Source organism: Protomyctophum bolini (assembly GCF_963924005.1).
Source record: "Protomyctophum bolini genome assembly, chromosome: 20".
Taxonomy (NCBI): domain Eukaryota; kingdom Metazoa; phylum Chordata; class Actinopteri; order Myctophiformes; family Myctophidae; genus Protomyctophum; species Protomyctophum bolini.
The window spans coordinates 17,973,630-17,986,759 of NC_137881.1; the positions used below are offsets into that span (position 1 = coordinate 17,973,630).

Here is a 13,130-nt window from a genome sequence, read left to right on the forward strand (position 1 = left end):
TTATGGTTCTAGCAGTGATTCTCAACCAGTTTAATTTCAAGGACCCCCAGTTTGACATGCATTAGTCGACGGACCCCCATTTAATGGCATTTATATCTCTGGGACCCCCAATTTATATTGTAAAATCAATGTTAATTTAACTGGTCCATTTGGTTCCATTTGTACACTCTTGAGTTACAGACCCATAAGGGTCCATTTGGTTCCCAACTATAATTTTGCTGGGGACCCCCTGGAACTCCCTCAGGTACCCCTGGGGGTCCCCGGACCCCACTTTGGGAACCACTTTGGAAAAGAAGAAGAGGTTGCAGTTTCACAGTAACCAGAAACCACAGCTGCGTTCATTTTTCAAATGGATAACAAATCCACATAATATGAATCCACCATCAAACAAAAGTGCATGCCCAATTAAGCAACATACAGTAAACGGGTATAATAAATAAATGACCTCACCTCATTGGTGTCGATTGGTGTCTGAAACGGACGACGCACTGCAAGCTACATGATAGTACTAGGTACATTAGATGTGTGTGTGGATATGCGGCGGCAGTGTATGGCTGCCTGTTCTCCCTGTAACCCTACAACGTTTTGAATTATTGACCAGAAGGACATGGGTTGTGATGAACGTGTGCGGCACGTAACGACTGAGTGCTTCTAAAAATAAACTCCTGTGGATTATTCTCTCCCCGCTTGGCGATGCGAGAAAGAGCAGCGAGATCAGGCTTTTTGATTACAATGTAAAGAGGATTTCAGGCCCCTCCGCTAAGCTTTGTGTTATGCAATGAGCGATGCATACAATTCACGCACTGTATAGCGCTGCGACCTATGTCATCACCATGACTACGTTGTTCAGAATTGCAGAATATGTAAGGTGCAATCAGGTCGCTCACATTTCAACGGGACTGTCCGCTGCGTTCGTAGCAGCACACTGACCGACTCCATCTGTCACTTTGTCACAGATCCAAAAAGGCCAGCAGCAGGTGAAAACATAGTGTATTTTATAGCTGTCTTTATCACAGGCATCATGGTTATGGTCTCTGATTTTTTTGTAATCTTTAATTTCATATTAACCATCTAATATGGCACAGTGTTGCCCTCGGGTAACAAATTCCATTTTTAGACCTCACTCCACCCGTGTGTGAATAAAATATTGGCACTCTGGCTATTGACTTGTATTGACTTGTACGGTCACTTTCTTGTTGTTTCAAGATTCCCTCTTCAAGTTCTCTCCCGTGGGCCAGCACCGCTAAAAAGGATTTTCGTGTGCGTTAGCATCCTCGTGCACAAGGTTATATACGTCCATATACTCTTAAATGAATCGGGTAATAATATAGGCTTACTGTCATGCCCGAGATGAGAGCTCATAGCTGAATAGGAGAAGTGCACACACTGTGCAGAGCAGTTGACTCCTTTATGTTTATACATTATGCATAATTAATATGGACTTGGTCGTAAAACTTCCATCTGATGCATGGTGGTGCTTTTGATTTACATTTAAAATAAAATTCATGCCACAGAGGGGTTAACTCAAAGTACAATAATCTGGACGAAAGGCGACAGCTGTATATATCATCAATGAGGTAACCATAAGATAGACATTGCCCTCAAATGAGACTGTTTATCTGTATAACTCTTAAACAGTTTGTTGCTGCCTCATTTTATTGTCGGTTACAGGCATATTTAGGAGTCAGACATAATGTTTTAACGCCACAAATTTGAATCCATAGTTACAAGCATTTTATTTGTGATCTCATTGTAGCAAAATAAGCTTGTGTAAGAGCTAATCAAGTACCCTTTATTCTGTCAAGTGTGCCATCTTGTGGGCCAAATCTGCTATTGGAAATAGTATTTTACATTGTTGCATTATCTGAATTTAAACAAATAAAAAACAATCTGCTTTAATATATCACACGAGAGGGAAACATGTTTCACCCGAGAACAAAAGTTGTAGTACCTGTTGTGTTTATTGACTGAAATAGAAACGTGGAATGAAGATGTATTACACAACGTACTACTGCGACATCACACAACTAAGAAGGAATCGATGACAAATTAACACACAGACACAGTATGATATGTTCTCTCTCTCTCTCTCCATATATAATCATTATCAAACTGTAGATATATTTGATACAGGTCATGTGATATTGAGCAGTTGTGACAGAAGGCCCTGCAGGTGGGCTCCAGATGAGTGTGTTAGAACATAGTTGATAAAAGGTTACACAAATGTTGCTGAACTTATGGTCTGAGCTGCAAAAGGAATATTTTATCTTTTCAAGTTGCATAAACAAGAATAGAACATCTCTAATTCAAAGGGCATGTATGAGAGAGTGAACGAGGACTTTTCCAATGGGTTAAAATAATACTCCTGGCCAACATCTGCATTGGGCCTTCTTTTAGTTCACCACCTTATTTTTTCTATTCCACTGTGATATCTACAAAGGAATTTAACTTAGAACTCTTATATCCTGGCCAACAGTTGGAAGAGCTACCAGGGTCTGTGTGTGACGTGGGTGGGCAATGAATTGTCAAACGTTAAAACAGCAAATAGAGCAACTATGGATGATGAAGCGATGACAGGAGAAGTGATGGATGAAAGAGAGTCCAAATGGATTTCCAGTATGGAGCTTAGAGAGCTGCCAAAACCAAAATGCATGAAACACACTCCCTAAACTATGAAGACACATGTCACAAATGGGGCTCAGTATCAGGGTAGCACTTAATGTATATGCCATCACACGATGGTGTATAAATTATGCAATAGAGACCAGAGTATAACCTCTATGGACAACCTTACAGTGCAAAACACCATGATGAGCACTTCGGACAAAGAGCAGACTGTTTAATATTACTATAGCCACATTTCCACCTATCTCCTTAACTAGACCCTGTGACCAGTTATTATGCAGAGTGTTGGAGACAGATGGTTGTAACATGATTTTGTAAGAAACAGTTCCTTTCTAGGAATATAGTGGAGTCAAAGGTATTTCACTTTGAAACAGTTGCAACCACTATATTAATGGCAAATGTAATAATCTTGAGGGTCCTTGACATGAAAATGTTTGAGTGACGACTGACATAGAAACAGTTTTAGAAGACATTTGAAGAATCGTCCTCAGGTCAAAATGTCTTAATCACATGGGGGAAATAGTTTAGAGTTCTTGTATATGTCCCAATCTTAAATCTCATTCAAAATGTGCATTGATAATTCAGACCCATAGTTATTGCCGGTTCTCGTGTACCCTCGTCATGTAGCCTACATCATACTATCTCACAGTATCCCATAGCTAGAGTAACTAGCCCAGATGAACCACCAGAGAGAAACATTTAACCATTTTAAACCCTCTAGTTTTAGAGAACCAGACTTGACTTACAAGTGCATACTTTGACTGCTTTTTTCCATCTACTGTACACCAAATCTCTTTGCCCCCAAATAGCCTATTTACATCATAGAACCTCATAGACATTTAAGTTTTCCATCCAAAGTAATGTTGCTCACATGCAGTATAGACATTGTTTTTTTTTTATTATAAATGATTATTGCTACTACTGAAAATATGAATATGAATGAACATATACAAAATATATGAAAATGCTACTTTTTTTATCCATTTAATTGTGTGATGTTTACCTTTCAAATTAAATTGCAAAATCAGAACTTGAATTAATTAACATAATACATCAAGACTAAGAAACAACAACAACACAAAAACCAAACATGAAACATGTTTCAAAAGTTGTATATGAGAGAACGTGCAGCCCCAAAGAATAGACAACTAAAATAATGATAATTAATTATTAGTAGTATAACTTATTGTCCACACAAGGTCAATTTGAAACATTCACGTTTTAACTCGAACAAAATCACACCCTATATAGTAGGCCAGTCAATCTAAGCTACTTGCTAAAAAAACTAATGCTAATGCAAAACTAATTGATTCAGAATCATGAATATGAACATGTCACATGGTACTTAAAGCATAATTCAAATTTGAATTTGTTTTGCCATAGGTTTTCAATGGTACCCCAACATTCAACCCCTGAATTTACCATGATCCACAATTTATATAATAATCCAATTTTAATATGGTATTTGGATGACCCATAAGGATCATAAAAAACTTTGAACGATTATTATTGCAATTTATTTTGTATCAAATCTTTGACTGGCCTAAACGGTATACGTGCAGCAGTCTACACTACAGAGTGCCATATAGTGTTAGAAACGGGCCACACGGTGGCGCCAGAGACATTGAAATGAATGCATGTCCTCAGATTCACAGTTTTTAGTTATACGCGCGTTAAAGGGCTATCAAAAAATATATGCGTACCATTGTACGCCCCCGTAGGTTCAACTCTGTCGGTATTTTTATCTTTATTTTTTTATTTTTTATCTATTACATTGTTGTTGTTTTTATATTGTATCTTTGAATATGCTTTCTACTGTGGGTTCTTGATTTGCTGTGGTGCATCCGTTTGGATGTGTTCGATTTTCCTGTGAATTTGTTGTGCAGCACTTTGTGACTTTGTCCAGAAAAGTGCTATATAAATAAAATAAAAGTAATTATTGTTTGCTGTCGTCAATGTTTCAGGCAGCAGCACAACCGAAAAAGAGTGATTATTATGCAATGTGGAATTTTGCCTTGAGTGACAAAAAACTGAAGAACCATGCACTTTGCTTTAATTTAACAGTACGTATAGTGCATGGCTGGCGCTATACAAAGAGCTATATGAAATATGTTTTTGGTGGTGGTAACAGTAACCCATCTTTGTAGCTGGAACATTTTAATTATTCAAAGACTAACAAGACAGACGAAGGGCCGCGGGGGTCTATCGCCACAGGCGTACTCTGCTGTGCCCACTATTTCTACTCTCTAATCTATGCAGCATGACTGACTATAATTGTCTGAACACACATTTTCATTGCTAATTTAACAACTGGTCCATAATCATTATTGTAGCACATTGAACAAAGCAATCTGTTTTTAGTAGTAGGCTAGACTATAGCGTAAATGCGCAAATAAAATACAGAGGGGGGTGTGCGTTTTACGCGCCACTCACTGTCCAAAAACGGTATGTTTTAGCTTCACAGGAACTTTACATGACATCATTCATGATTCAAAACATTGGAAGTTAAAAACGTGCCGGAAGTGTACTGTCTAAATGTGTTTGTTCAATGTTCAAAGTAAACACAATTCCATGCTGCACTTTGCGTCTTTACTATATGGTCTTTACGCACTAACACCCAGTGATAACACAGACAAAACTAAGCAATGCATGAATGTGGAATAATGTAGACGCGCGTGAGGAGCGTGTCAATAAATTATGCTAATGAGCCAGCACCGACCACATGCACCGACTTGGAGGCGTGTTGCTGCATGTGTTGCCGTAATATCGGGGGGAGCGTGCATGCACCGTGGTGGACACGCATTTGCCACAAGTGGTAACGCTCTTTGTAGTTACAACAACGTTTCCTAGTTTATTTGCGTTGAACCTTTTGTGTTCGTTAAATATCCAGTGTGTGGACTGAGAGAGAGTTTGGTGCAACAGGTTTTGCGGTCCGACCCGACCGGCTGTCAGCAGTTATCCATAATTGTCTTATTCTGGGCTCTATAGTGTTTGAAGCGGAGTGGGGTCTGGTGGTTAAAGAGAGCAGCGTGTCAGTCAGTCACATTATCTGTCGCTGTACTGTCACCAGAGCCCACTGACTCTCCGTTAACGCTGCGTCGCGGGCGCACTCGCACACACTTTTACAAGGGTGCCATCATTTTTTTCGCGACTCCGTGCCAGATATATAGGCTAGCTATTTACCTCCACCAACTGTGCATTTAGTTTAGGAGGTAGTTATGGAGACCGCACAGGCGAGAGGAGCATCCAAGTGCGTGGAAAGAATGGAGAGAGAAGTGCAGGCGCCCCAGAAACGACAATATTCTTCCCGCTCGACGGTGCTAAATATTACCTCGTCCTTATGTTCCGTGGCGTCCATTGCCTTTTGCATTTTTCTGAGTATTGGTACTAAAGATGTCAAGAACCGGGTCGTGGAATTGGAAAGTGTCGCCGGTGGCGAGCACACCTTCATTCACCCCCTTGGATACTCCATGGATGATTTGAATTCAGTCGTTCGAGAAAGAGTGGATGAGATACTGTCTCAGGTAAGACCATATTCAGCATATTGAAGATATTTTCCCACCAGGTTGAACGAGCAAATGTATATATAGGCCTAACAACGTATGTTTTGTATATATATATATATTATGCGCGCACAGCCGCACTGCACATACATTAAAATAGCCTTTATTTTTTCAGCACACCTACGAAAATTTTGCCAAGATTCGCATAGCAAGAGAAGCATCAGCTGAATGCAACTGTCCACCAGGTAAACACAATAACTAATTACTTTATGCGGAGCTGTGTTTGTTTGTGTGTGGCTGTGTGACTGTGTGTGTGTGTGTGTGTGAGAGTGAGTGAGTGAGTGAGAGAGAGAGCGCGCGCGCGTGGCGCTGTGCGTGCGTGGCTGTGCGTGTCTGTCTGCGCGCGCGTGTGGCTGCAAGTGCACTTGTGCGCATTTATTTACATTACCAGGATGATTGCAATGCAAGTGCTTTTGTAAATATGATATTCATGGCTTGAATAGCATGCATAGATCTGTAGTATTTGTATAGTGGTGTGTTGATTCTTCTTCACTTTGAGATTTTCACGTAATGCAATATAAATATAATCCATTATTAAAAAGAAAACTAGTACCCCATCATGTTAGCCGCACCCATCATGTGTGACTGAAGGCTGCAGACAGCTGATTTGATTTCGCCACTGCACAAATCAGAAACATTAACAACTAGATAGATAGGGGCACAGGTCTACTCTCCACCAGGGCAGGTCAGGTTGTGGCCTCCTGGTGGCGCTATAATAGGCCAATGTGAAAAGGGTGCCATTTCTTCTTATGCCTTGGATGGCAATTGGATGATTTGAGGCATTTTGTTCAAAAATCCACTAAATTGCACGCCGTGTTCATGATTTGAGGCTTTTTGTTTAATTTGGGCCAATCCTGCAAACTTTGAAAGCCAATGTTAGCCAATTACGATGGAATATGAAATATCGGACAGATCCTTCTTGAGCACATGACTATAGAGATAGTGTGTAACGATTTGTGGGATTTTTGGACAGAATCTGGAGGAGTAGTATCAAAAGTTTTTCAGAAGTCGTCCTCCTGGTGGCGCTATTACAGGCCGTTCTGGAAATTTTGAGGCAGAGGATCATCGGCATGTGTGTGCAAAATTTGGCATCGACCGGGTTAACAGTGCCGGAGATTAGCTGTACACAGACGGACGGACACACACACAGGGACACACGGACGGAGTGCAAAACATACTCTCTCCCCATGCCTTTGGCCTGGTGGAGACAATTAGGCCCTATAGAGAGACTTGAACAGACTGCAAAGGGTCCTTGAAGGGGTGCCAGGGGGTCCAAAACACATGAAAATTGTGATTTTTTTTTTGAGCTTGGTCTTTCTTTTATTTGAACAATCTTGAAATATTTTGAATATTATTCCATGATGGGCATCCCTGGCACTATAGCCATGGTTCACAAGACAGTCATCTATCAGTCATCTATATACAGTCATCTATCAGTGCATCCCTCACACAAAATCAAATGTTGGTATAATATGTATCAATTTATAAGTCCTTGACATGGAAACGTTTGAGAACCTGCACTGGACTGGTGCGTTTGTTTGTACACTTGTTGTTTTTTTTTCTTCTCTATACTCCATTCGAAATGCACCTATTCCACCAGCAGATGGACACATTTTGTTCACTTCGCCTGCATCCAGTTTCTGAAAAATTGGGCTAAAGCAATGTCAAGGCAGCACCACAGGCAGATTTGTGAAAATGCTTTTAAATGGTGTCACCGTTGTCCAGTTGTCAAAACAGCTTCTGTCCCTCATAGGCAGAAAGGAGCTATAGAGAAATAAAAAAATATTATACAATATGTTTATGCCTGACAATACATAATATAGAGAAATTGGCTTAGAGAACACTGTGAATTATATAGTAGGCTATTACTCCCTGTGGCTCAAATGTGTTAACACTACTACTGTTAAAGGAACCTCACTGTGTGAAACGTAACAATATTATAGGATACAAGTTTACACTTTTGCTTTCCAAAGTTTTAGCTGTGGAATTTACACTGATTGCATTGTTGTTGGTTTTATTGGTTGGCTGTTCTTGCGTCGAACCTGTGCCAGAGGCAGAGAGACAAGTGAAGTCTTAAACTACAACAGTGTTTTCCACATGAATACGTTGTCAGTCATATCTCACAGGAAGACTAGTTTACATTACTGAATTGTTGGCAGTCGTGGGCTACATGCCAGATGTAAATGATGGATGCAGTTCTAAACTTCATTGGAGACACCCTGTCCACAGCGGTACTCATGTTGTATATATTTCTTTTAAAAAGAACGTACAGTTGAATACTTTAATCATTGTGTGAACAGTTCTTCTAAACATCCTCAACCACTGTCCATCATGTGACATGTGATGAGTGACAAACACCAAAGCCAGTCTTGAATGCATCTTTCATCTTCAGTATAAAGATTTAAGAAAGGGGTAGTCCTTGCAGCCAGAATGACTACAGTTTATTTGAGGAAAATCAGTACTATGCCCAATAGCTAGCTGCTTCCACAAAGAGTTGCCATTGAACCTCATCATGTAGAAACTGAGCATATGCTAGAACTCCTGTCTATGAAACCACACTGGTGAACCACTATATATGCCACAGCAGAGTTGCATGTTTCATCATAACCATATGAATGCTTTCTGAAGGTGATTTATCCATATTGCCCCTTTTTTAATAGTAATCGCTGGTTATAGGATACATTGGGTTAATGTTAAAATCCAGCATGCCTCCAGTCACACTTCCAATGTATTTTTTGCATGTTTATGAATTGGTTGAAATGGGTAATCAATTGCATATATGATGATTCATCTGCTGTGTGAATGTCTTTGTATTAATGAGCCAGAAGCTTTGGAAACATAAAGAATAATGAGCCCACTCACAATCATGGCAGTTTCTGTTCTAAATGTGGGGCGTTGCATTCGTGTTGCGCCCACCGCATCTCTGTTGGGGGACAAAAAAAAGCAATGAAAACATTTCACACCAAATGAAGCGCAACAATGCTAAACCGACATGGCACTCGGAGCACCGTCTTTGAAGCTGGCTAAATGGCAAGCAAGCACTTGCATTTGATTAAAATCCTGACAAGCACTTACCACTCTGCTATAGTACACACATGGATAGTGAATACATCACGCATTGTTTGATGTGATTAGACCGTGTAGTGTGTCATATAATGTTTGTCTAGGTTCCTCCTGTGACGCTAAGGTGAAGGTATGTTCTAGTATCAGTATGAACATGGCATTGGCTCTTTCGACTGATGCCAATGCTGTCTGGTGTCTGGTAGTGTAGTATTGTGCTATTTGGCTAAATACTTGAGCCTGCATGTTGCTGAGTCACACGCCACACTCAAGTCGCTCTCCTTCCAAGTGTCTTAATTGTTTCATTATTGGCAGGGCTGTTTCCTTTTTTTTGCCTGCCTTCCTGTCCCCTGGGATGTGGATTCAAAGCAAGACGCCTGGCTCTTTAATGACCACTTCATAAGTATGTGCATAATGGAAGGAGAAGTGCTATTCTGTTTACTTGTTTACCCTGCCGTGAACCCCTTACCTTCAAGAGCCACCCCTCCATCCCTTCAATTCTGCAATACTGCTTGAAGCTAACATAAAATAACACAAAATTACAGCAAAAAAATAAAACAACACAGGGCACAGGCAAGTTACAACATTGTGTGCCCCCAAAAACTGCATTGTCCTGCATATAATTTCATAGGTTAGCTCAACAATAGCTGGTGAGTTTTCAGACATTAAAGCGTATAATGTATATTCATCATGCAGGTAGATATTTTTTCTTAAAGCTAGTTATTGCACTGAGCTGATTGTCTGTCTCTGGTCTGTGTGTCCATGAGCAAGAAACGTAATCCCTAACTGCTACCACTCATCTGTCATCCATCTGAGCAGCCCTCAGTAACAGTATGTACATTTTCCTATGGCATTAATAAGATCTACAAATCCACCCCCACATGGAAAGTATTTTCCTGCAGTAGTAGCTAAATGCAAAACTGCACAAACAGTAGTTGGGGTATTTGCCAAGTACATTAACACAATTTGTCCTGTATTCTAGCTTTAAGAACAGAGGACTATTCGGTCGGTCAACCCACCTTGTGGCGAGTTGTGTGTCGAGTGGAATCACGCACCCTTTTGTTCCCTCGCCATGATTTCTGGCTTAAACCATACAAGTTGTGCCAATATCTCCAGATATGAAATGGGTTAATGACTTGGCGATAGGCATTTGAATGTAGCCCCCTCAGTGTGGTTTTGGTGTTGGTTCTGTAGGTGCCTGCATTGGCTGTGTAATTACCGAGTGCTAGTAAAAGCTGAGCAGTCTCCTGACCAGCTGTGTTTGGTTAGCGACAGCGAGCCGGGATAGGCTGTCTTGGTGAGCAGCAAAAGCCTGACACATGATTTTGGCGTCTGTGAGCCACGCGGGGGGTACCCTGGTCTAGAGTCACTGGTGTGTGTGTGTGTGTGTGTGCATGCTAAATAGGCCTTCTGAAATCCAGATGTAATCCATGAATTCACTGTATTGGTAGACGGTGTAGATGTAGTTCTGCGGTTATTGTTCTAATCAAGAACCTTTTCTGTGTTTGTCTGTAAAAAAAAAACTGAACAAAAAACATGCTCCCCCACTCTGTACTGAGATTTCCACACTGAATCATTTGATGTGATGTGATTCATCATGATGAAGGCCAATGACCTGACGTGGCACAATTTGCCCTAGTTCTCCGCTCTCACACAAAATGTATGCTGTCAAGGCCAATATGCAGGGAATGGCACAGTGGGGCCTCATTGTACCTTTTGACACAGCAGTTTTTAAGGGGTTGAACAAGTAATGCTATCTAAGTGCATTGGTAATGGCTGCAGGGTTGGGGTTGAAAGGCTGGCGCAATACTCCTCCATTTTCCGTACATTAACCTGAGGGAGCATTCTAAAGAGGAGGGGGGGCAGGGGAGAGCAATGGCACAATTTTTATACACTATGAGCAATCTGGCAATGGAACGCTGACCTGGAGATTGAAGACATGCACCTCAGGCTGCTAAAAAAAGAAATGTTGGAATGGGCTGTAGGAATAAAGCATGAAAATGCTCAGTTCAGCTCCGACATCCTTTTTGGGATAGCCATTGGCAATGACTGTAAGCGTCAATCCGTCTGGAATAAAGCAGAGAGATTGGATATCTGGTCCTGGGCTATTTCTACTGTTTCTGCTCAGGAGATGAACGCAGGGGTTTCCATGACCGCAGTGCAACAGCACAACCCACAATTGAATTAAGGAATCCCCCCGCTTTCTGTTTGACATGCAGTCACTCTCTCTCACACACACACACACACACACACACACACACACAGACAGACATTTTTGTATTTTGTTTGTGGTCATAAGGAAATTAATGTTGTTGTTTTCTTTCTCTTTTCCTAAGTTTCGTTGTGATTTCTGCACCAAGGTGTATTTTAGAATAATGAAGTTTGAACTAGTAAAGCTGAGTGTGTGCTGACCAAATAGTTATGGACAATAGATGTGGATCCTCATTGTTTAAATCTGATCCATGGCACATGTGGCCTATTCCCCACGCTTTTGAATTTTGTCTTCACTCTACTATTCAGAAAAACTGATGGTCCTGAAAATGTGGGTCTTAGGGTCTATAAAGTAGTTTATACAGTATATTCAACAATCTTCTTGTATTTTAAGCCAAAGGAATGTTTTTGCTGTAAGATGGCACCCAAGAGGTTTTCCTCCTCGTTCTGTGTATCCACTCCTGTATAATGTTTCGAGTTGAGTATTATGTTATTCTTTGGGTGTTAGCATACTGTAGCTGTAGCTGATTGATTGCTCGTTGTTTAAACCCATTTAGGCCTGAAAAAAAATCTTCTAAATCCTCCAGTTTTCTGAAATAAATATTTTCACGATTTTAAAAAAATAGCAGAACTACAAGCTCGTAGCGCGCCACTCGAGCTTGTAGATCTGCTATATTATAACAATAGCTAAATTATAATAATGTTTAAAACGCCAAAAGGGGTTCCCGCCCAAAATGGGTTACAATTTGAAGGGATGGGGTGCCTGGTGGCTCAGCCAGTTTAGTGCACATACCACATATACTCCTTGTGAGATGCAATTCGAATCCAACTCCTAATCATGTTTTGCATGTCTCCCCTCTCTTTGCCCGAGGTCTCATGTGTCTAGTCTAGACACGCTCCCATCTAACAATAGAAGCATAACATTCCCCCAAAAATGTCTTTCAAAAAATATTGGGTAAACATTTTTATTATGAATCAGCTTGACATGGACAAATTATGTGGGAATTTGACACTACACCTGTTCTCCTCCCAAATTACCCCACTCTCTGAACTCCTGTGGAGGACGACTTTTTTGGTGCGTCCCTCCCTGTTGTGGCTTCCATCCCCCTTGATGCTCTCTCCCCCTGGACTCTCTTGATTTACCTGTATAAGAAGTGGGTGGTGGATCTTTGACAAAAGAAGGCTCACACACACTGCGGCCACAACCGCGGCCTGCAACCCCTGCACGTTGCCAGCCACACACATACTCATCCCTATCCCTCCAGAGTTCAAAGGGAGTTTGACAGACCAAAAGATTGTTTGACAGAGTGATTCATATTATGACACAGTTCTTAAACAGACGGCCCACTCTTCCATAAAGCCTAGGGGAATCCACTCCATTCATGCGTTGAGAAATATAATGGTTCAGGCTGCTGAAGATTTTAAGAATCTTTTTGGTAATGTGCTTAGTTACGCAGCCCACGGTTTATTTATTCTCAAATGAACTCATTTTTCCAAAGCAATTTTCACATTGAATTTTAACTTCATTATCCCCCTGAATGATTTGGTGTTTCATATCCCATATGTTTTCCATTGTTCTTTTCTCCTCATTTTGTGTTTTCTCCCTGTGGGTCTGCTATCAGAATTAGCTGCTTCAGCCTACTGGCACTCAAACAGTATGACACAGTTGTA

At 40.8% G+C, this 13,130-nt stretch overlaps 1 protein-coding gene across 1 annotated transcript in view; it reads left to right on the forward strand.

The window, feature by feature from the left end:
* Nucleotides 1-5,423: 5,423 nt before the first annotated feature.
* The window catches only part of col25a1 (collagen type XXV alpha 1 chain), a 181,992-nt gene continuing 174,285 nt past the window's right edge, over nt 5,424-13,130 (forward strand). The window contains exons 1-2 of the mRNA XM_080791994.1: nt 5,424-6,149; nt 6,304-6,373. Coding sequence (XP_080648120.1) covers nt 5,844-6,149; nt 6,304-6,373 — 376 coding nt within the window. The 5' untranslated portion in view covers nt 5,424-5,843. The remainder of the gene's footprint in view (nt 6,150-6,303; nt 6,374-13,130) is intronic.